The sequence below is a fragment of the Tiliqua scincoides genome, chromosome 6, assembly GCF_035046505.1.
Source record: "Tiliqua scincoides isolate rTilSci1 chromosome 6, rTilSci1.hap2, whole genome shotgun sequence".
Lineage (NCBI taxonomy): Eukaryota > Metazoa > Chordata > Lepidosauria > Squamata > Scincidae > Tiliqua > Tiliqua scincoides.
Genome location: NC_089826.1, coordinates 33,681,697 through 33,706,500, shown reverse-complemented (window position 1 = coordinate 33,706,500; position 24,804 = coordinate 33,681,697). Strand labels below are relative to the sequence as shown.

The following is a 24,804-nucleotide window of genomic DNA, read 5'->3' as shown; positions in this document are numbered from 1 at the left end:
CCAAGGTTCCCTGCTGCTTCACTGAGTGTTAACTTCGCCCCCTGAGAATGGAGTGACTTCAAGCTGCTCCATGCTACTCGGGGAACAGCATTGGGATCTAACAGCCTAACAACTGGATCCCAGCCCCGCCTCCCATTCCCCACCCGCCCACCCCCTGGAATGCCCTCCTCCTGCCCTCCCCCATCCCAGAACGCCTCCCAAGCTTGGCCGACGCAATCCTCCCTCCTCAAGTCAGCGCAGAGGCTGGATGCAGCCTCTGTGGGCCAGCGTGCATCCCTGCGCCAGCACAGCCAACTCACAAGAGGTGCAAAGGTGCTTTATGGCATGTTTGCAACCGTCCTGGGCCAGCGCAAGGGACTTACGCCAGCCTAGGGCGCAGTTAGAATTGCGCCCTAAACCACAAAATTCAACATGAAGACATTCAGGAATGAAATATAGGTCATACGATCATAACTTCAATAATGTGGCTTCCTTTAGCACTGATTCATTACAATGCTCTTTGCTCTGGTTTGATCGGCAGCTATTCTAATCAGTGAAGGCTGTGCATTCTGGGCCAGTTAGTACCCATTTCCTACTAATTAGATCAGCTATATCTCCAGTAGTGTTGTTTAATACAGCACTCAACTTTTAGAGAACGTATCCCCTGCACTATCTCAGGTATTGCTGTATTAGCATTGCAGTACATAATTTTTTATCTAGATTGTAATCCCTTGACTTCTCACCTTCTCTAATGCAGTTCTATATGCTTATTCTAACCTTAATAAATGTACATTGTATAACTGAAAAAACTAGCCATTGCATATTGAATAATATATATGATTTATTTGTTAACATAGGTAGAAAATGAAAGGAAAAGGAACAATATACAGATTTCTCGATTAAAAGAAGAACTTGCAGCACTGACAATAGTATGTATACATATTTTAAAATGTGAAACTGCTTTTCATAATTAAAAATAAATCGTAATTCAGGTAATGTTAAAAAATTTGCTTGTTTAGCTTCTGGAAAAGTACCAGTTTTTTCATAAATCAATCTCCCCCCCCCCCCATTTTGATTTGTACATACAGGAAGAAGCAAAATTATAAAGGCATAATCCACCTGCAATTGAATATTGCTATGTTTTATAGATTGCATTGGCAACATTAAACAGATATTCTCACCTATCCCACTGAAATAAATATAATTTAAACTGCCTGTGTTTTTAGTTGGATCATGCCCTATTCAGCATGAATACGGCAAGATTGAGGGCGCAATCCTGACCCATAGATGGGCCGGTGTAAGTCCCTTGCCAGAGAAGTTGTGAAAGTGCCTTAATGCTCTTTGGCACCATCGTGCAAGGAGGGAGGCTGATGCACAGGTGTGTGCTGGCCCCTGGAGGCTGACATGAGCTCAGGAGGCTGAACAGTAAGACTGTGTTGGCTAAGGCAGGCTGGTGAAGGGGCTTGGGAAAGGTGGGAAGGAGGCATTCCAGGGAGGGAGGGTGGGCCAGTTGGCAGGTTGCAGCTGAGTGGGAGTGGGATCAGGATTCAGCACTTGTGCCAGATCCTAACCCCAGCCCTGAGCAACAGGAGCAACCCTGGACTGTTCAGATATGTGGTGGCACAGATCCAAATAGCCCCATTGGGGCTGCAGTGGCATTACCCAGGGTAAGGGGACTGAATTCCCCTTGCCCTGGGCTGAGCCACACTCTGGATATGGGGCAGGCCTGCTCTTCTACTGCAGGTTAGAATTGGGCTGTAGAGCCCTATAAGAATATGAACCATGAGATGAGGAAGAAGCAGTCATGGATGCAAGGAAAGCAGACTCTCAGTACAAGCAGCTTCTTGAGATATTTTTACAAGTGCTACTTAAGAGTGCCTTTTGACACTGAATGCATCAGTTGTTACCATAAAGGAGCAGAAGACAGACATTTTAAAATCAAATGTATACCAGCAGCAGACCTGCCATTCACTGAACGGGGCAAATGCCCTGGGCATGGAGCCTTGCACACCATGGACCATGCAGGAAGCTGTCTGAGGTGTGGTTGGAAACTTGCCGGAAGCACAGTTTCAGATTTGCCAGAAGCACAGTTTAAGACTACAAGGAAGCCTCAGATGGCTTCTCCGGTCCTGGAGCCACATGAAGCTCCATTTCACTCCAGGTGAGTGGGGGAGGCACCATCGCAGACCTTTGCCCGGTGTGCCTCAAAGGGAGGTCCACCACTGATGTATACGATAATCATTGTAGCTTACTCATTCAATTAACAGCTGTGAGAAATGCAGAAAACAAATTAACCATCATTTGTGAAAACAGTCTCCATCATTTACCATGTTAGTCTGCAAGAAATTTCTTAGAACTCATTTCTATTCTGTATTTTATACCCATACAGAAAATTGGGAGTGTCAAGTTAGTGTACTATAATGAAGGTTCTGGAGTTGTTTTGTGCCAGATTACTTACTTTTCAGTATGTATGTGTGGGGGAAATCATTTGGATGATCAATCCTATATAAGAAGATATTTATGTGGTATGGTTTATTGCAGTAATATCTCCATTAACGCTAGGTATCTGTCCCTGAAAAGCTGAGCACTTTCTGAAACAGTGCTATAGAAGACCTCATTAAAGGAAACTGACATCAATTGACTAGAAAGCACTGTTCCCATTAGCTAAAATAGCTGTCACTCAACCCAGGATAAAGTGCATTGTAGTGAACTACTAGAAACGTTGCCAGAGGTATTTCAAAATCTGTTGTCATTGTGGTGCTACTTAACCAAGACTACATTCCCTGTAATGCAGGACCTTCTTATTTTGGAGGTATAAGGTATGACACTGAAGAATAAAACTAGTGGGTAAAATGGGTGAAGGTTGTGCATGCTTCATACATTGAAGATTTCACTCGTCAGTGCCTGTTACTCATTTATTCTGGAATTACTTCCCAAGTACATTTACAATTGTATGTGTTTCCTGACTTTTTAAAAAACACATATCCTTTGATTCCTTGGTAGGAATTTGGAGAAAAACAGAGTCAAATTGAGCGGGCTGTTAGAGAAAGGCAAGCAGTGGAAGAAGAACTTGAGAAGGTAAGACTTATTTTCAATTATGCCATCTTTGTGTAGTAGTTTGTATTAAGCTTATATATGTGGCAACACCTGAGCTAGTTTTTTTATGGGTTTATATGCCCATGGAAACTTAACTCTTGCCATATCATATACAGAAGCTCCCCTACTTAAGGTATAGAAATTCTTTCAAGATACAAACCTGCATGGCCATCTGTCCATAGATGGCATTAGGGCTCATTCCCAAACATTCCCCATCTTATTCCAGCCAGTCCCAATAATAATAATAAACTTTATTTATATCCCGCCCTTCTCCCCGAAAGGGACCCAGGGCGGCTTACAACATATTAAAAACAGATTAAAAACAATTTAACCTAATATTTAGGTTAAATATTTAACATAATATTTAATTTATGTTTTATGTTTTATAAAATTTATAATAATTTAAACATAATAAATAATTTAACATAATAGAGCAGTCCCAACAAGCTCTATTAACCGACTTAAGGTAAGGTCACACCATATAGAGTACTGTACTGTAGGTACATTTTCTCATATTTGACATGTTCGCTACTGATAATAGTGATGTTGGACTTAAGAACAAAACAATTTGCAAACCAACCCCTGGAACGTAATCTGATCTTAAGTAGGGGAGGTTTTATAGGTCTTAAGTAGGGGAGGTCTCTCCAGAGTGCATGGAGGCTGCTTAAAACAACAGTAATAGAGGCCCAGCAGAAGTGTATACCGCAAAGGAAGAAGGGCCCGGCTAAGTCCAGGAGGGTACCCACATGGCTAACCAGCCAAGTTAGAGAGGCCGTAAAGGGCAAGGAAGCTTCCTTCCGTAAATGGAGGTCTTGCCCTAATGAGGAGACTAAAAAGGAACATAAACTGTGGCAAAAGAAATGTAAGAAGGTGATACGGGAGACTATGAGGAACACATGGCCAGCAACATTAAGGGGAATAATAAAAGCTTCTTCAAATATGTTAGAAGCAGGAAACCCGCCAGAGAAGCAGTTGGCCCTCTGGATGATGAGGGAGGGAAAGGGGAGATAAAAGGAGACTTAGAGATGGCAGAGAAATTAAATGAGTTCTTTGCATTTGTCTTCACGGCAGAAGACCTCGGGCAGATACTGCTGCTCGAACAACCTCTCCTGACCAAGGAATTAAGTCAGATAGAGGTGAAAAGAGAAGATGTTTCAAACCTCATTGATAAATTAAAGATCAATAACTCACCAGGCCCTGATGGCATCCACCCAAGAGTTATTAAGGAATTGAAGAATGAAGTTGACTAAAATATGCAACTTGTCCCTCAAAATGGCCACAGTACCAGAGGATTGGAGGATAGCAAATGTCACACTGATCTTTAAAAAGGGAAAGAGGGGGGACCCGGGAAACTATAGGTCGGTCAGCCTAACATCTATACCAGGTAAGATGGTGGAATGCCTCATCAAAGATAGGATCTCAAATCACATAGACGAGAGAGAGAGAATCAGAGAGAATTGCTGAGAGAGAATCAGCATGGCTTCTGTAAGGGTAAGTCTTGTCTCACGAACCTTATAGAATTCTTTGTAAAGGTCAACAGGCATGTGGATGCGGGAGAACCTGTGGACATTATGTATCTGGACTTTCAGAAGGCATTCGACATAGTCCCTCACCAAAGGCTACTGAAAAAACTCCACAGTCAGGGAATTAGAGGGCAGGTCCTCTTCTGGATTGAGACCTGGTTGAAGACCAGGAAACAAAGAGTGGGTCAATGGGCAATTTTCACAATGGAGAGAGGTGAAAATCGGTGTGCCTCAAAGATCTGTCCTGGGACCAGTGCTTTTCAACCTGTTTCTAAAGGACCTGGAGACAGGGGTGAGCAGTGAGGTGGCTAAGTTTGCAGACAACACCAAACTTTTCTGAGTGGTGAAGACCAGAAGCGATTGTGAGGAGCTCCAGAAGGATCTCTCCAAACTGGCAGAATGGGCAGCAAAATGGCAGATGCGTTTCAGTGTAAGTGTAACGTCATGGTCATTGGGGCAAAAAAATCAAAACTTCACATATAGGCTAATGGGTTCTGAGCTGTCTGTGACAGATCAGGAGAGAGATCTTGGGGTGGTGGTAGACAGGTCGATGAAAGTGTCGACCCAATGTGCGGCGGCAGTAAAAAATGCCAATTCTATGCTTGGGATCATTAGAAAAGGTATTGAGAACACAATGGCTAATATTATAATGCCGTTGTACAAATCAATGGTAAGGCCACACCTGGAGTATTTTTTTTATATATATTGTGTCCAGTATTGTGTCCAGTTCTGGTAGCCACATCTGAACAAGGACATAGTGGAAATGGAAAAGGTGCAAAAGAGCAACTAAACCTTCCTTATGAGGAAAGGCTACAGCGTTTGGGCCTCTTCAGCCTAGAAAAGAGATGCCTGAGGAGGGACATGATTGAGACATACAAACTTATGCACAGGAAGGATAAAGTGGATAGAGTGATGCTCTTTACACTCTCACATAACACCAGAACCAGGGGACATCCACTAAAATTGAGTTTTGGGAGAGTTAGGACAGTCAAAAGAAAATATTTCTTTACTCAGCGTGTAGTTGGTCTGTGGAACTCCTTGCTACAGCATGTGGTGATGGCATCTGGCCTAGATGCCTTTAAAAGGGGATTGGACAAGTTTCTGGAGGAAAAATCCATTGTGGTTTACAAGCCATAATGGGTATGTGCAACCTCCTGATTTTAGAAATGGGCTATGTCAGAATGCCAAATGCAAGGGAGGGCACCAGGATGCAGGTCTCTTGTTATCTGGTGTGCTCCTTGGGGCATTTGGTGGGCCGCTGTGAGATACAGGAAGCTGGACTAGATGGGCCTATGGCCTGATCTAGTGGAGCTGATGTTCTTATGTTCTTACAGAACAGGGGTACTCAACACGTCGCTCGCGAGCTACCAGTAGATCGCGAGGCAAAATGAGTCAATCGCGGACCCCTCAGTCTACTCTAGCCTATAGATTAAGGGCTCCACGATCAACTCATTTTGCTTGGCTGTCAAATGTGAAGGTTGCCCCTTCCTTGCAGATGCTGAGCTTCAGCCACCGCCACTGCGCATGCTCAGTAGTGAAGCGTTCCTATTGGCCACCCAAGCACGGTACTTTGAATAGGTACGGGGGCGGCGGCGCGGGCCCGTGGCCGTGGCTCTGGTTGCTGCTGCTGCCCCGTGCGGGGCATTGTATTGGACACAATACGCCCCGTATTGTATTGGACACAATATGCTCTGGTTGCTGCTGCTGCCCTGCGCAGGCGCTGCCGTCCCCACCTCGGGCGCCGGGCACTGTGAGGCTGCGGCCGGCGGGAGGGCAAGCGCCGCCGGAGGCACCGCCGAGACCCCCTCACTGGGGACAGGTAAGGGGAGCCCGGGAGGCGGCGCGGTGTGGGGCAGGGAGGGCGGTCCTGGCGTGCCAGGGTGGGTGCGGCTGCAGTCCTGGCCACACTCCTTACCTGGGAGTAGCCCCGTTGACTCGGATGGGGCTTGCTTCTGAGTAGATCTGCCTCTGAGGCTGTGGTCCTCTCCTCACTTACCCGAGAGTAAGCCCCATTGACTAGCATGGGACTTACTTCTGAGGAGACACCATAGGGTTGGGCTCTGAGGTTGCAATTCTGTCCACATTTACACAGGAGTAAGCCCCACTGACTCTAATGGGACTTACTTCTGAGTAGACATGCATAAGGTTGACCCCAACACATCTAATTCTGTTATGGCAAATGCTATTATGTTGAAATGCCAGCAAATATACTACTATGAAGCAAAAGAATTCACTGGAGGCACTGTGTATTGCTTAGCCCTGAACCAGGGAAACTGCCAAAGCCTGATTTTTTATCTTTATTGATTTATTTCACTATGTAAACTGCCTTATATACTACTTTTCAACAAGAGTAGTTCATAAGCTGTCAGCAGCTACTGTCCGGACTATGCATCCTTGGCTGATTCACTTCAGTGCAAGTCATCAAAGCAAACTCAAGTAATTACAAAAAATGTTTATAGTCAATTATGTTGTGTTGTGCAATATTGGCTCATGCGTTTATGCAAGGTACACCAACATACATTGTACACATAAATGTTATATGTTATGATGGTGCGAACATTGTAAAAAAACTCTGGTAGATCTCTGGGCCTTGCTGAGTTTCAAAGTAGCTCTCCAGCCAAAAAAGTGTGAGCGCCCCTGTTATAGAACATATTGGCAAGGCCCACAAAGTTACTTCTTTGATTTGAAAGCTTGGTTGGGTTATGTGTTGTTATCTCTAGAGGCAATTGACCAATAAACATATATCCGGTATATAATATTTTTAACATTTGAAGGAGAAATGATTTACTTTGGTCTCCTATTCTTTCATACCAAAATGTGCTGGCACAGCAATTTTCTATGCTGTTCCAATCAGTTTGAAAGGCATAAGGCTCAGGGAAATGGTTGTAACTATTCCTTAAGGTTATTCACTAGGAGCATGAACAAAATAATAATGTTTTGGATTTTATTTGAAGGATACAAAACTGTGAGCAATTTATTAATCTTTTTTTTGTTTTGTTTTTTTAATGCTGACTTCCTTCCATCTGGTGGCTTTCAAGGCGGGTCACAAGAAGACAAACACAATTGAAACAAAAATGTAACAGCAGTATAAATTCAAGAGCAGCTGATTAAAAAACCAGTATCTCAAAGCAGCAGTAAAATACCAGTTGTCCAAGTCATTACAAACAGTAAATATAACCGCAGAAAACAGATAATTATAATCTAATCATTACAGCATAAATCTGAACCATAGAGTCAACTAAACAGGACAGCCTTTACTTTACGTCTGAAAGATAAAAACATAAGAACAACCCCGCTGGATCAGACCATGAGCCCATCTAGTCTACATCCCATCATGCTACCATACCCAATTTCTTCTACTCTGCCTTTACCTGGTTGTTCTCTAACCTCCCCGTCCTCGTCCCATCGGGATAAGGAGTTCCGAAACGGATGCCCCTCCGCTCCTGTCCCCCAGGGGTCCGTTTAAAAGCTGCTCTTCCACCTTTTTAATATTATGCGCCAGCAGTCTGGTTCTTTTCTGGTTCATGTGAAGCCCATCCCTCTTGTACAGATCCTGCTTGTCCCAAAACGTTCCCCAGTGCTTAATGAATCTAAACTCTTCCTCCCTGCACCACCGTCTCATCCACACATGATCTCCACCTGCCTAGCTGGCCTTGTGCGTGGAACAGGTAGCATTCCGAGAATGCTACCTTAGGGGTCCTGGCTTTCAGCTTCCTAGCCAATAGCCTAAATTTTGCCTCCAGGACCTCCCAGCTACACTTGCCCATGTTGTTTGTGCCAACATGTGCCACAACTGCTACCTTCTCCCCAGCACCAGCCTGTCTAGACAGGAAGTGATGTCCACAACCTTTGCATCAGGCAGGCAAGTCACTGTGTGGTCCTCACATCTGTCACAAGCCCGTTTTCTATGTTTCTAATAATGAAATCGAATAATCGAAGATAGTAGAGTAGGTATTGGGTAGGTCTCCCTTGGAAGGAGATATTGATGGTGGCAATCCCCATTTATTTTTTTTTTATTTTTATGTTATTCTTTTATTAAAATTAAACTAAGGTGGACAAAGTAATTGGGAGGGGGGAAAAACACCAATGAGATTTTGTGCAAACTTCTTAATCAGATGTACCAAGAAGGCAGAGGAAATGAAGGTGATCGTAGAAAACTGGAAGAACTTCACCAGAGGTGTCTGATTGCTGAACGTGCAAAAGATGATCTTCAGCTTAGTCTGCAAACAGCACAAAACAAAATTAGACAACTGGAAAGGAAGTAAGTAACTGCTGTGCACTGCAAACTAGTACTGGCTTTCACTGAGTAACTGTTCTCTGAAAAGTCTCATGAATTGAGACTTTCGTTGCTTGTTCTTTTTTATGTCCATCACATCAATATTATTAACACATGCCTTGTTAAATAATTATATCATAGTTTTGAGTAGAGTGGGCAATCTTTTATACCTTTTATTAAGGAAAAGACAGATAATGCAGCTGAGTAAGAAGAATTCCTCTAAGCTGCAATGTGGCATATGGTATTTGATCAAGAGTCTTTTTTTTCTGTGCTCATGTATTTTTTAGCTGAAATCTGCAGATTCAGCTATAGGTGTGCTTGCAGTTCTATTTCCTTCTCTGCTTCACGAACAGTGGCTGTCAACAAAAAAGTCAAAAGGTGACAAAAGAACACAGGACCATGTGCTGTGATTGCTCTCCCCCCATAGCATTAGTGTCCAATTCTAAAGGTCTGCTGAGTTTTGAGGATAGCTTGTCCAGTGGGGGAGACAAGGGCCCAATTCCTGAAAAGCCAAGCAGGGTCAGAAGCCATGTTGAAGTAGGAAGTAGTTTAAACATTCCCTCTTTGTAGATAATGAATTAAACCATTAGTGTTACTTGTGAACTTGGTAGTTACAGAATAATTCATGTCCCACAGTGTTCATAATTGTGAACTTGTGAATCAGATTATGATACTTTCTTCATATTCAGTCTTTAATAGGAGTTGTTTAGGGTTGAACCACTCCCCATTTCACTACTTATTAATAGTTTCTATAATTAATTCCTACAATGTTACCTGGTAAGTCTTTCCATTTCTTTCTGTTTCAAGATATGCACATATGCTGAATATATGCTGCATGCATATATAATACCAGGAGAGCACAAGCCAAGCCAGTAATATGACTGATGGCAAGAGGCCTCAGCAGGGCCACATTTTTTATTCACTGGGTAATCAATCTCCAATGCTCCAAAATTGCTCCAAAATTCAATGCTCCAAAATTCAAATGAACAAATTTACTGTCTGAGCCCTTACGATCATATCTACCTCCTAAAGCAGTGGTTCTCAAACTCTCTGGGAGAGATTGAGAGCCACTAAGTTCTTGTGTGGGCAGGAGGGGGGAGGCAGCAGGGGTGGGGGAAGGCAGTGGCGCAATTCCCAGGATCATGCCGCTCAGGGGGGCTGTGGGAAGCCCGGCACGACCTGCAGCAGGGCTCACCGCAGCAGTGAAAGTAGATGCGGACTGCTGTGGGAATCCCTGCTGCAGGTCATGCAAGGCTCCCCACACACCCGGGAGGCTTCAGGGGCTTGGGTACATGTACCCAAGCCCCTGCAGCCCCCCTGAGTGGCGCGATTCTGGGGATCGCGCCGCTGCCTCCTCCCGGCCTCCAGGCTGCCCCGCCCCTTAAGGGGGCAGGGGCCAGGGCCTGCAGGCTGGGGCGTCGTGATGCCCCAGTTTGAAAAGCCCTGTCCTAAAGGCTCTAGAATTTGGGGAAAATAAGTTTAACAAAACATAAGAAGATCCGCAACTTTAATAGTCCTCGCCAACTCCAAAACTAAACTCAATGGAAGCAAGTTAATGAGCCAGTGGGTCTCCTGAACTAGCTACCGCATCTCAACTAGGTGTGAAAGATAAAGGCAGCACACTAAAGGGATCCTCTTTGGAGGATAGCAAAGCCAGATCCTTTAATTACTTCACTCCTCAAAAGATCCCATAAGATTCTACAGGTTAAAAGTCCAGAAAAACCCTGATCAATAGGCCGTCATGTTCTTTGACTGATTCTTGACTCACCTTTTGCCCACTTCTTGACTCACCTCAAGCCTTGTTGCCCATTTCTGGAGCATTAATTTTTTGCCTGGCCCGCAGGTATTGCATATATGCAACATTAGGCAGAAATGGCTTAACCAGCTGGTGCTGTGATAAGCCACCCCCACTCAGGCTGCCATCTGTACTGGCCAGCATTCAGAGAACCACTGTACTGGCCAGCATCCAGGATTGGTAACACCCTGCTTCCCTTTCCTTTCCAACCTTTTTCTCTTTATCTTCCTGAGCACAATCAAATTCTGCTGAGCCAGCATGGGCTGCTCAGCTAACCTTTGTGAGATGCCTCTCAACTAGCCCTTTCCCTCTGGGAAAGCAGTTTTAACTCTCTTGCTCTGCTTTCCTCTATACTGACTTCATGTTAGGACTTGCTTCTTAGTCCTCTTTGTGCCTGTAAGACGCAGCTTTACTCAGTAGGTTCACTTGGTTTGGGCTGTCTTGTGCCATGCCCCTGCAATGCATCAACATTCATATCAACAGAAATTAAACCAGTGGCGAGGTTCATTGGCTTAACCTCGTCGCTAACCACAAACTTTCCTCTGCCATTCATTCTGTCTTATGTGCTGTCAAACGGACAAAACACTTAAAGTATGTGACTTTTTCTTTCAGTGATTAAGTGAATTATTCCATTTTTCAACTCTATACATCCCTTCTCCTCCTTCTTTTCCCCTTACGCTTCACAATCACTTTATCTTTCTAAGGACTTCCTTCTCCTCCTTGTCTCTCTCTTTTTCTTCCTAACCACTGCCTACAGATAGTCTAGTTGTAAGTGAATGGTCAGATATACAGTAGTGTCTCCTCTGCCTAGATACTGAATGACTACTGAGTGACTGAATGAGCAAGTTCACCTAGGCACCATTTTTAATTCCCCCTTTTTAAAATTATGTTAGGTTATCCCAATAAATTCTTTTTGTTGCACCTTTCATCCTTGCCTCCCTTCTCCTTTTCTGCTGAACTACGTAGCTGTGCTATTGGCTGCTACACAGGATCCCTGAACAATAATTGTTTCCCCACTATGTGCTTATGTTACATATGTTTAAAAAGCATACAAGTAACAACAGATGATCTGCAGTGGTTCTCTACTGAAATTTATCCTTGGTAATAAGTTTGATAAAGACATAGTGGAAATGGAAAAGGTGCAAAAGAGAGTGACTAAGATGATTACGGGGCTGGGGCACCTTCCTTATGAGGAAAGGCTACGGCGTTTGGGCCTCTTCAGCCTAGAAAAGAGACGTCTGAGGGGGGACATGATTGAGACATACAAAATTATGCAGGGGATGGACAGAGTTGATAGGGAGATGCTCTTTACACTCTCACATAATACCAGAACCAGAGGACATCCACTAAAATTGAGTGTTGGGCGGGTTAGGACAGACAAAAGAAAATATTTCTTTACTCAGCATGTGGTTGGTCTGTGGAACTCCTTGCCACAGGATGTGGTGTTGGCGTCTAGCCTAGATGCCTTTAAAAGGGGATTGGACGAGTTTCTGGAGGAAAAATCCATTATGGGGTACAAGCCATGATGTGTATGCGCAACCTCCTGATTTTAGAAATGGGTTAAGTCAGAATGCCAGATGTAGGGGAGGGCACCAGGATGAGGTCTCTTGTTATCTGGTGTGCTCCCTGGGGCATTTGGTGGGCCGCTGTGAGATACAGGAAGCTGGACTAGATGGGCCTATGGCCTGATCCAGTGGGGCTGTTCTTATGTTCTTATATCTACTGAAGTTATGCCATCACTATAAGGTTTATGATAGATCCACGGTACAATGGAAAAGCAGCCTTACAAATCCACTCTATTACTGACAGTGTAGATGCAACGATGGGATGATCACAAGATACAGGTGCATTTCAAGCATACTTCTTATTACTGTTGACATCACCATGTTTGAGATCAGCTAAGAAGCAAAGAGTTACAAAGACCAAAGTATTCTTTCTGTTGCAGCTGAAATAGAAGTGTAACATTCTTACAGCCATTTCAATGCAAGTCTTACTCTGTGAGGAGCCCTACAGCACTGTAACTATACAAAACAGAAGGTTCTTCTTTTAATTATAACTTGGTAACAACTCGTGTTGGGTTCTGTAGATTTTTGGGTCTTTTTGTAATGTATTCATCTCCCTTGGCTAGAGCTGGGAGAAGTTTTGCTGCAAAAGCAAAAATAAGTTTCTCATCCTGCACAATTTTAGTTCTTGTTTGAATACTAACAGCCTGATCCTATCAGGCTGCCATGCCAGCGGAATGCGCTGAAAAGCAACCATAAAATCTGGATACCAGTGCAAGCTTCCAGTGGGAAGGGCAGTGCCTTCCCGTGTGCTCCAGTTGACCTCAGAAGGCCTGCTAGCGCAGGTAAACCTAGCACAGTAGATGGAATGAGGCGGGTAGGGGAGGGCGGAATAGGGAGGAGGTGGAGGGGTGTGGGCAACTAGGGCCAGGAGAGGAGCGGGTTCATCGGCAGCAGCACATGCCAGATCTAAACCCCCTTCGCAGACCTGATCTGCCTGAATAGATCAACTCAAACTTGTGCCAGCTATAGAGTTGGCACAGATGTGGGTTGACCCAATAATGGCTGCTAAGGCTTATCCTGGGGCAAGGGAGAAATTTCCCCTTACCCCAAGGAGAACTCCAGCAGCCAAAACTCCACCGTGGGATATAGCGAAGGCTGCACCACCACTACTGCATTACCATGTGGGAAGTTAGGTAGGATTGGGCCACAAGTTTCCATTTGAAAAATCTATACTTGCTGTACTACAGTATAAAACGCACACACCCAACATGTTATCATTTACTGTAATAGCATTCAACTATACATACTTGAAGCTTTTGGTTCTCAGACATCCTTTTCCTAAAAGTAGTACAAGTTTAGTACAATTAGTATTTGATTAAAAGTCAACATGAAGTTGAATATCCACTCTTAAGGCTGCAGTCCCATACATATTATCCATTCACTGAGAAGAAAACTACCAAGTGGAGAATATTTGTGTTTAAAACACCATAATCATATAAGTTAGCACTGTAAATATTATGAACTATGGATCTCATGTATTTATTTTAAAATTTTTATTTCCCACCAAAAGATCTACACGGTGGCTATCATAGTTCACACAAGTAGGGAAAATTGCTCAGAACAAATGTGAATAAAATTCAGCTTCAAGGATGTATTGACCAGTTGTTGCTTGTGGGTTTGTGTCTTTTCCTGTTATAAGCCATGAAGAAGAGATCAGCCATTGCCAAGAAATGGTCCATAAGTTGCAAAGTACTCTGGATTCTGAAAGACAGAACTGTGGCTCTCTCTGTGAAGAACAGTTAAAGCTCCAGCAAGAAAATGAACAGTTACAAAAAGAAATGGAGGCCTTGAGAAAACTAGCAATGGAGGCACAGCAAACTGCAAAATTGAAGGTACTGCTGTTTCCATAATATTTCAGATTTCACTGAGCATTTGTGCAGGTAAATGGAAGGAGGAATCTGTTTACAGAGCATCTACTTTCTCCTCACAACTTAAGCTACCATAATTTATTTTCCTTAAAACAGCCATTTTCAACCATTGTGCCATGACCCATTGGTGTGCCATGAGTGGTCCACAGGTGTGCCACAGGAATTGGGGGGAAGATCATTTATTAGTACAGCGAATGGGGTTGTGAGCCCCCAGTGGCAACATATGGTGTGCCTAGTCAATTGTCAAAAACCTGATGGTGTGCCTTGACAATTTCAGTGCCTTGTCTGTGTGCCATGAGATGAAAAAGGTTGAAAATGGCTGCCTTAAACAATTCTCTCGTTTTCTTCTTTGAATATTTTTCAAAATACCCTTAAATTGCTTTTTAAATTGCCTGTTGGAAGTAGCTAGAACATAAGAACAGCCCCACTGGATCAGGCCATAGGCCCATCTAGTCCAGCTTCCTGTATCTCACAGCGGCCCACCAAATGCCCCAGGGAGCACACCAGATAACAAGAGAACTCGTCCTGGTGCCCTCCCTTGCATCTCGCATTCTGACATAATCCATTTCTAAAACCAGGAGGTTGCGCATACACATCATGGCTTGTACCCCATAATGGATTTTTCCTCCAGAAACTTGTCCAATCCCCTTTTAAAGGCGTCCAGGCTAGATGACATCACCACATCCTGTGGCAAGGAGTTCCACAGACCAACCACACGCTGAGTAAAGAAATATTTTCTTTTGTCTGTTCTAACTCTCCCAACACTCAGTTTTAGTGGATGTCCCCTGCTTCTGGTGTTATGTGAGAGTGTAAAGAGCATCTCCCTATCCACTCTGTCCATCCCCTGCATAATTTTGTATGTCTCAATCATGTCCCCCCTCAGGCGTCTCTTTTCTAGGCTGAAGAGGCCCAAACGCTGTAGCCTTTCCTCATAAGGAAGGTGCCCCAGCCCCGCAATCATCTTAGTCGCTCTCTTTTGCACCTTTTCCATTTCCACTATGTCTTTTTTGAGATGCAGCGACCAGAACTGGACACAGTACTCCAGGTGTGGCCTTACCATAGATTTGTACAACGGCATTATAATATTAGCCGTTTTGTTCTTAATACGCTTCCTAATGATCCCAAGCATAGAATTGGCCTTCTTCACTGCCGCCGCGCATTGGGTCGACACTTTCATCGACCTGTCCACCACCACCCCAAGATCTCTCTCCTGATCTGTCACAGACAGCTCAGAACCCATCAGCCTATATCTAAAGTTTTGATTTTTTGCCCCAATGTGCATGACTTTACACTTACTGACATTGAAGCGCATCTGCCATTTTGCTGCCCATTCTGCCAGTCTGGAGAGATCCTTCTGGAGCTCCTCACAGTCACTTCTGATCTTCACCAATCGGAAATGTTTGGTATCGTCTGCAAACTTTGCAACCTCACTGCTCAACCCTGTCTCCAGGTCATTTATGAAGAGGTTGAAAAGCACCGGTCCCAGGACAGATCCTTGAGGCACACCGCTTTTCACTTCTCTCCATTGTGAGTATTGCCCATTGACACCCACTCTCTGTTTCCTGGCCTTCAACCAGTTCTCAATCCATGAGAGGACCTGTCCTCTAATTCCCTGACTGTGGAGTTTTTTCAGTAGCCTTTGGTGAGGGACCGTGTTGAACGCCTTCTGAAAGTCCAGATATATAATATCCACGGGTTCTCCCGCATCCACATGCCTGTTGACCTTTTCAAAGAATTCTATAAGGTTCGTGAGGCAAGACTTACCCTTACAGAAGCCATGCTGATTCTCCCTCAGCAAGGCCTGTTCATCTATGTGTTTTGAGATCCTATCTTTGATGAGGCATTCCACCATCTTACCCAGTATAGATGTTAGGCTGACTGGCCTATAGTTTCCCGGGTCCCCCCTCTTTCCCTTTTTAAAGATAAGCGTGACATTTGCTATCCTCCAGTCTTCTGGCACCGTGGCTGAAGCACATTCTTCTTACATGCAAATCAGCCCAGAAATATATGCACAACTGATTGTTCAACTGAAATTCCCATGTTAGGAAACAACAGTTAAGAACATAAGAACAGCCCCACTGGATCAGGCCATAGGCCCATCTAGTCCAGCTTCCTGTATCTCACAGCGGCCCACCAAATGCCCCAGGGAGCACACCAGATAACAAGAGACCTCATCCTGGTGCCCTCCCCTACATCTGGCATTCTGACTTAACCCATTCCTAAAATCAGGAGGTTGCGCATACACATCATGGCTTGTACCCCATAATGGATTTTTCCTCCAGAAACTCGTCCAATCCCCTTTTAAAGGCGTCTAGGCTAGACGCCAACACCACATCCTGTGGCAAGGAGTTCCACAGACTGACCACGCGCTGAGTAAAGAAATATTTTCTTTTGTCTGTCCTAACTCTCCCAACACTCAATTTTAGTGGATGTCCCCTGGTTCTGGTATTATGTGAGAGTGTAAAGAGCATCTCCCTATCCACTCTGTCCATCCCCTGCATAATTTTGTATGTCTCAGTCATGTCCCTCCTCAAGCGTCTCTTTTCTAGGCTGAAGAGGCCCAAACGCCGTAGCCTTTCCTCATAAGGAAGGTGCCCCAGCCCCGTAATCATCTTAGTCGCTCTCTTTTGCACCTTTTCCATTTCCACTATGTCTTTTTTGAGATGCGGCGACCAGAACTGGACACAATACTCCAGGTGTGACCTTACCATCGATTTGTACAACGGCATTATAATACTAGCTGTTTTGTTCTCAATACCCTTCCTAATGATCCCAAGCATAGAATTGGCCTTCTTCACTGCCGCCGCACATTGGGTCGACACTTTCATCGACCTGTCCACCACCACCCCAAGATCTCTCTCCTGATCTGTCACAGACAGCTCAGAGCCCATCAGCCTATATCTAAAGTTTTGATTTTTTGCCCCAATGTGCATGACTTTACACTTACTGACATTGAAGCGCATCTGCCATTTTGCTGCCCATTCTGCCAGTCTGGAGAGATCCTTCTGGAGCTCCTCACAATCACTTCTGGTCTTTACCACTCGGAAAAGTTAGGAGGGCATGGTAGCTATGTACTGCCAAAGTGATTCCATAAACTCATCCTCTTCACCAGATCACAGTCTTTTTTTTTTAACCAATTCAACTTGACATAACTTTGTACTTGAAGAATGTACATGACTGAAATAATTAGCTCCTAGAACAGGGGTGCCCAAACCCCGGCCCTGGGGCCACTTGCGGCCCTTGAGGCCTCTCAATGCGGCCCTCAGGGAGCCCCCAGTCTCCAATGAGCCTCTGGCCCTCCAGAGATTTTTTGGAGCCCACACTGGCCCGACACAACTGCTCTCAGTGTGAGGGCAACTGTTTGACTTCTCACGTGAGCTGTGGATGAGGGTTCCCTCCACTGCTTCTTGTTTCACATATGTGATGCAGTAGCAGCAGCAAAGGAAAGGCCAGCCTTGCTTTGTGCAAGGCATTTTATAGGCCTTGAGCTACTGCAAGACCTTCATTAATTCATATAAGTTCCATCTTTAATATATTCATTTATGTAAACTTATGTAAATTTATTCAAATTTTAAATATAAATTAGTTCTTTTTTTGCCCGGCCCCCGACACAGTGTCAGAGCCCTCCTGCCAAAAACTTTGGACACCCCTGTCCTAGAAGGAGGAGATGTGGAGGTGGAATATGGCTTATGGCCCAGTCTGATGGGTGTGTAGTGCCTCCAGGACAAGTGTTCTGATGGTGTTAAGCGCTTTCTGGCTGTTGCAAAAGTTGATGTGCCAAGTGCACAACCTGGTCACTGTAGCATTCAGTGACTGACTGGATCCACATGCCAGTGGACAACAGGCTCCCACCAGCACAGGTAAGTGTGCGAAGGGAATGAGCATAACGAGGCAGCAACCAGGGCAGAAAGGAGGGTGGATTGGGACCAGAAAGGGGGTGAGTTTGGGCAACAGTGGTATCCACCAAATCGTTGACCTCTTCCTGGCCTCAATTCCCCCCCGGCTCAGGTCCACATGCCAGCTATTAAGCTGCTGCAGGTCTGAATAGATGGCAGGGGCTTACCTGAAGGAGGACTCCAAATGCCAAAACTTCCCCACAGGATACAGCTGGCATCTTGTTGGCACTGCTGCATTGCTCTATGGGGAGTTAGATCTGGGCTGTTAGTCTTTAGCACTGATACGTACAGAGCTAAAACAGAATGTTTACTAGTTTCCTCATTAAATGCTTGAGACTCTACAGTAAAGGATGAAAGATCAGCTGCTCACCTAGAAACAATTAGTACTCACTGCAGGTGATCAAATGTGGCACCGCTGCATGTTTCTTCCATGGAATTGCAATTATTCAAATCAAAGCATTTTTTACTTGACTGATTTGTAAACTGTGCTCAGCATGAGAAGAAAGTGCAAAAGTGACACAAAGGTATTCTATCAGCTTGTATTTTGTATCCACAATTAGAGGTTCAGTAATCCTTTATAGCTGGATATAGCCTGAGTGTTTTTGTACACATGCTGACAACCTGCAACTCTTTGGTCAAAAGACAAAAGCTGTCTCTGTACTGATGTGGGTTTTTTAATTTTACTCCAGATAAGCACAATGGAGAATGAACATTTAATAAAAGAACATGGTTTTGAAGTTCAGCTGAAAGAGATGGAAGATGTTAATCGAAACTCCACTGCTGAGCTGAGACGCCTGTTGATAGCTCAGCAGAAAGCAACAAATCGGTGGAAGGAGGAAACAAAGAAACTTACAGAAAATACTGAAGCCAGAATAAATAATTTAAAGTAAGTGAGGTAACTTCTCTTTGACATTTTAACAATTATAATCAACTGTGTAGGTCTAATTCTGGGATCTCCGAACCTTTTGGCCAGAGGGCCACATGAAATATCTGGCGTAGTGCTGAGGGACGGAAAAAAATTTAAATATAAAATTTAAATAAACAAATTAGAGATGGAACTTAGATGAATGAATAAATGAATGAGTGGGCTCATTCACTCAGCCTCTCCGGCCCTCAGAACACCCTCCACATGCAATCAGAGCACAGCTCTGGTCGTGTTCAGTCAAGTGGGCCAGAGGCTTTCAGGGGACAAGAGGCTGGCCGCGGGCCAGATAGAGGCTCGCTGCGGGCTGCATCTGGTCCCTGGGCCAGGGTTTGGAGACCCCTGGTCTTACTGATGAAAAAAATAGATAAACTCACCAATTTAGAAGATCAGGCCCCGCTGGATCAGGCCAAAGGCCCATCTAGTTCAGCTTCCTATATCTCACAGTGGCCCACCAAATGCTTCAGGGAACACACAAGACAACAAACACAACCTTTGTCCTGGTCCCCGCCCCTGCATCTGACAATCAGAGGCAGCCTACCTCTAAAACCAAGAGCTTGCACATACCTGCCAGGGCTTGGAACCCATGATGAACATTTTCTCCAGAAATTTGTTCAATCCCCTCTTAAAGGCATCTAGGCAAGATGCTGTCACTACTTCCTATGGTAGAAAGTTCCACAGACAAATTACATGCTGGGTAAAGAAATATTTTCTTTTGTCTTTCCTAACTCTCCTAACACCCAACTTTCGTGGATGTCCCCTGGTTCTGATGTTATGTGAGAGGGAAAAGAGCATCTCTCTATCCACTCTGTCCATCCCCTGCATGATTTCGTATGTCTCAATCATGTCCCCCCTCAGGCACCTCTTTTCCAGGCTGAAGAGGCCCAAACGCTGTAGCCTTTCCTCATAAGGAATTGCCTGTTTTCACATTCCTTTGAACCTTGGTCACTGTCCCCCACCCCAGATGGAAGGAAACAGTAGAGAAATCCACTGTGGAGAAAACAGTGGAGAAATCCAGGGTTTTAGTGATTGGGCACTAGCAGCATGTCTCATTGTCTTCCCACCACCACAACACACACACACAAGGGAGGGGCAAAGTCAGGAGTTTGCTATTCTGGACAACGAAGTGAGTTATTCTTACCATTTTATTATCTGTATGCCATCACTATTCGGTAAAGCCCTAGAACCTCATAGAGCTGTGGTTGAAAAACATATTTTAAGGTACAAATGTGTGTACTTATAGGGAATTCTTTCAATATTAGAAACGTCACACTTTTGGATGGTCTGTTTTGCTTCAAAGTGATAGCAAACAGTTGAGGCTGAGTGCCTTTTGAACGCTTTTCTCTAATGTGCTCCATTTACTGATAGTTCCTTTCATTTTTTTTCCTTGTCTTAGTTACTCATGCAAATGAAATTGTCCATACTGTAACAGCTTCATAGACAATGTAAACAGCTTTGTGAAAGATGGAACAAGCCTAATGGTTTTTGTTCCAGCTTACATATGCCACTGAAATATCCGTTACACTCAAATTTCCATGATGTATCTTCATGTTCCAAGCTGTTGCAGGGCAATAACTAGAGCTCTGAATATATTTAAAAGTGAGTGGAATGGTCAGATATTAAAGTTACTTGTAACTGAGTCTTTATTTCTTGAAATAACTTTCACTTTCTTCCTTTTTTACATCTGCTTTAATAATTTTATCTGTTATAAGAGCCTGACTGGAAAAGAGAGTTGTTATTGGCAGGCATTACAGCTGAAATTTGTGCTAAATATATATTTTCTAGTTGACATGCTTTGTCAGATGAGCCTTTGATTGTTATAATTGGGTTACACTGACATGAGCTAAAGAAACTAGTAGAAACATAAAATATAGAGTAACTCAACTTCTTCAGTCTACCTCGTATGGCAATCTTGATACTTACGGTTGTATCCTAAGCTGTTATTCCACTTCTGTAACAGGGATATTGCATACAGAAGTGATGGCACAAGATTTTTGTGCATGGATTTCCAAATGAAATCCTGCTTGGTTTGCACTTGCACAACATACACATGGATGCGATCGTTCAAGCTTCTTCTTTGTGCAGTCACACATCCAATTGTAGAGTTCTGCAAAGGCAGAGCGCCTACTTGGAAGCTTCCAGGCATAGTTCAGTGTCCTGCCTCTGCTCTCAAGTGGGAAAACACAATCATGTGCCTCAAGCATTGAAAGAACTCCTTTTCCTTCTGTTTCTTTTTAACTACTGCAGAAGCAGCATTGTGAGGAATGCATCCCTTCTCCCCTCAGACAAAAAGACAGATTTTTATCCCGGTTTTCATGTTTATCATATATATTGTTGTTAATAGTTAGAACTCCTTAGGACACACCCTGTAGTGTACTTCATTGAGTTACAATGGCTCCTTCCAATTTTTTCAATGGAAACTGCAGCATTATGATACGCTGGGAAATATGCAACTATGCAACAGTACTTGACATGTTTTTTTGAGCAACTATCATCAATAGGAACAAAACAGTAGGACATCTGATGAACTGACTGTCATGTTTATTCTCATCTCTATTGTGATCTTTGAATCGTCACGGACAAACATGACACATTATAGCAAATTTTCTTCTGAGGGTCCGTCCCTCAACTGAATGTGACAGCTGAAAATATCTTGTAGAGATTTAATATCCTATTTACTAGTATGATAGGAATTTTAGGCACCGTTTCATTCATGACCAAAAGTGAGCAGTTCTGTTCTTTTCTTATTAAAAACTGTAAATCTTAACACATTTCAGGAGGAGAGCTTTGTCACTAGAGCAGTTATCATAGTCTAAGTAAGATACAGATTTACTTGATTTTACTTCCTGTGTTTACAGATATTCATAGACATCTATGAATGCCATACTTTTCCTGTATAGTGGATGATGTCAATACAGTATATCATACAGGTTTGCCACTTCTGTATTCAAGAGTACAGTATAATTATCCCCCCATTGCAACTCCCACATTCTCCAGGATAGCAGATGTCATTCCTGACAACTGTATGGGACTTTTTGCTCCCTGTTCATCCCTGTTATAGGTACAGCCTGGTAGCTGCATTTTAGAGAGACTGGTTTAAAGGATTATTTAACTGTGAAATAGCTCTCTGTTATTGTGTACCGATAGAACTAAGGGTGTCCTTACCTGCCTTGTTATACAGGTGTGCATCACTTAATGATGGGGATACATTCTCTGATTCCCGTTGTTGTGCAATTAGGTTGTTAAGCGAACATTCAGCCCAATCTAGTGCCTTAGTTGTGTAAACAGACACTGCCTGCCAGACACTAGCTGGCTGCACAGGCTACTGGAGATAGATTGCCTCTTCTTTGCATTAAGAGCCTCTTTCAGAGCAATCCTATCTTGCATTGGAACAGGCAGGCCAGGAAGCCTGCGCTGTATTCAGCGCAAGATAGAGGCCCAAAGTGGCTTGCCTGAAGGCAAGGGGAAACTCTTCCCCTTACCCCTGGGTAAGCTACTACAGCCCTAATGGGCCTTTTCAGACTTGTGCCACCTTAGGAGGTGGCATAAGTCCGAGGAGAGCGGAGCGGCTTGCAGCCATGGTGCACTGCTCGAGGAACAGGGTTGGGATTCGGCATAGCAGCTGGGTCCCAGCCCTGCCTTCTGCTCCCAACCTTGCCCCTGGGACCGCCCTCCCCCGCCCTGGAATGCCTCCCTCCCACCTTCTCCCCACCCACTCCAGACCCTTGCGTCAGCCAAGCTTGGCCGACACAACCCTCCCTGCCAGAGTCGGAATGGATACTGGATTCAGCCTCCACAGGCTGGCACACATCCCTGCCGAGTCTCAGCTGACTCTCAATTAGGTGCAAATGTGACGTAAGGCACATTTGTGACCCTCTGGGCTGGCACAAGGGACTCAGATTGCGCCCTTTGTTGTGTAAACAGACACTGCTTTTCAGACTACAGGAGGACTGACTACCTCACTAAGAGACTCTTTGTTGTGCTTTGACCACCATCATATATGCAGTCCATTATTAAATGGATGGTTGTTAAGTGACACAAGCTTGAATACCCTTTTCACTCCTTCCTTCTGGCAATTCCTGGTTCCAAACATGTCACATACTCAGATGAGTGTAACTTTCATCTGGTTTGCAGTATGTAATTCTTAATATTACTTTTTTATTATACACTATATGGTTACAGAGCTCCATGAATTAACTAGCTGTGCTGCCATGGAACCTGTTTGGTCCTGTGTCAAGGCAAATGACATCTGACATAAGACTTCACAATTGTGCAGTTCTCTCTAGTGCTCCTGCATATGTCTGGGAAAGACTTAGAAAGCTGATTGGGAAACCAAAGCTTCCCTAACTTAAGAGAAATGAGGTTGCATTCATTTCTGTTATGGGAACAAAGAAAGTACAGATTCTCTGCACCATGACAGATGAGTGAGACAAACTGCTACATAAGACCCAGCTAAGTCCAGATTTGGCTTCATTCAGTGCAGTAAAGCTGATGATTTTGTTGTAAGCTATTTGATGGAGAATGTGGCTCCAGATCTTATTGCTGCATGATTTGATGTCGCAGTAGCTTTCTTTCTAAATCCACTGTCTGTCCTTCCTTCAACTCTTAGTTTTTTTCTTATGCTAGTACATGTGTTTAATAAGGTAATGCCATAGTCTAGCCAAGATGACTGTCACCAGGTTAGAACTTACACCAGTGTACCTAGTTAGCATTATTTGATTTAATAGCAGCAATGTCAAACGTACAGTGATATTATTAGAGAAAAAAAAGAGTGATGAAACAATTATAGCCTCTCTCACTGTTCCCTTAGAAAGAATGACAAAGACATGCCTTTTAAAATGGTGGCTCTTTTATTTTTAACAGGTAAGAGCAACTGAGTTGCTCATCTCAGACAGCGTCCTTCCTGTGTGTGTGTGTGTGTCCAGTATCTTATTTAGATTGCGGTCCCCTCTGGTACAGGGAACCATCTCATTTTAATCTGCCATGCAGGGCTTTTTTTCTAATAGAACGCACTGGAACAGCGTTCCGGCACCTTTTAGATAGGACTACAATCTACTGCCTGCAGCAATCAAGACCAGGCAGGATTACAAGGAGAAAGAAGAGGCGCATGATCTGCCCTGCAATGCTCTCCCCAAGAGGTACTCACAATTCCATGGAGGGCGGTGCTTCTCACGGACACGCCCATTTCCTCTCTCAGCCAATCAGAGCCCAGAGATTTGGCTCTGGGTTGAGGGAGGCAGGGTGGGGTGAGCCAATCACGGCACTTTATGAGTCAGAAATGGTTGCTGGGCAATGGGACTTCCCTCAACACAGCTGCTCCTGGGACAGTCCCATCCACACTTTCCTGCGAGTAAGCCCCATTGGCTATAATGGGACTTACTTCTGAGTATACATGCATGGGATAAATAAATAAAAGATTAACAAGTTGTGAGTTCCTGCACCTTATTTTTTTTTTTTTTTTTAACAAAAAAAGCACTGCTGCCATGTAAGTTATTTTTGGGAATTTGATGATGATGATGATGATGATGACAATGTAGCTGCTTTCCAAGGCTGACTGAGAAACTCCTTTGCATGACAGAGGAGCAGGGATACCACTTCCCCCTCACTGTATATCTATGCTGGATTCTGCTGCAGCTGCCTGTCATGTATTCTGGAAAGGCACAGGAGCCCTCTTCAAACAAAAAGATGGTGACTCCGTAGAGAAGTAGTTGACTTCTTACTGGACAGCACTGTTGTAGGCCTTGCATGAGGACTAGATGGCACCCTAACAAAAAAATGCGCACGCGTGCACACACGCACACGCACGTGCGCATGCACGGATCTCAATAATACTGATTCATTGTTTATGCCTGGTGCAGGCTCTTAAGGCACCTTTATCCCTTTG

General features: G+C 44.1%; 1 protein-coding gene across 2 annotated transcripts in view; it reads left to right on the top strand.

Annotated features, from left to right (window-relative positions):
* SCLT1 (sodium channel and clathrin linker 1) overlaps positions 1-24,804 on the top strand; it is an 85,457-nt gene that overhangs the window by 52,026 nt on the left and 8,627 nt on the right. For both annotated transcript variants that reach the window (XM_066631601.1, XM_066631600.1), the window contains 5 exons: positions 837-908; positions 2,983-3,057; positions 8,714-8,859; positions 13,874-14,066; positions 18,688-18,884. In XM_066631601.1, the coding sequence (XP_066487698.1) occupies positions 837-908; positions 2,983-3,057; positions 8,714-8,859; positions 13,874-14,066; positions 18,688-18,884 (683 nt within the window). The remainder of the gene's footprint in view (positions 1-836; positions 909-2,982; positions 3,058-8,713; positions 8,860-13,873; positions 14,067-18,687; positions 18,885-24,804) is intronic.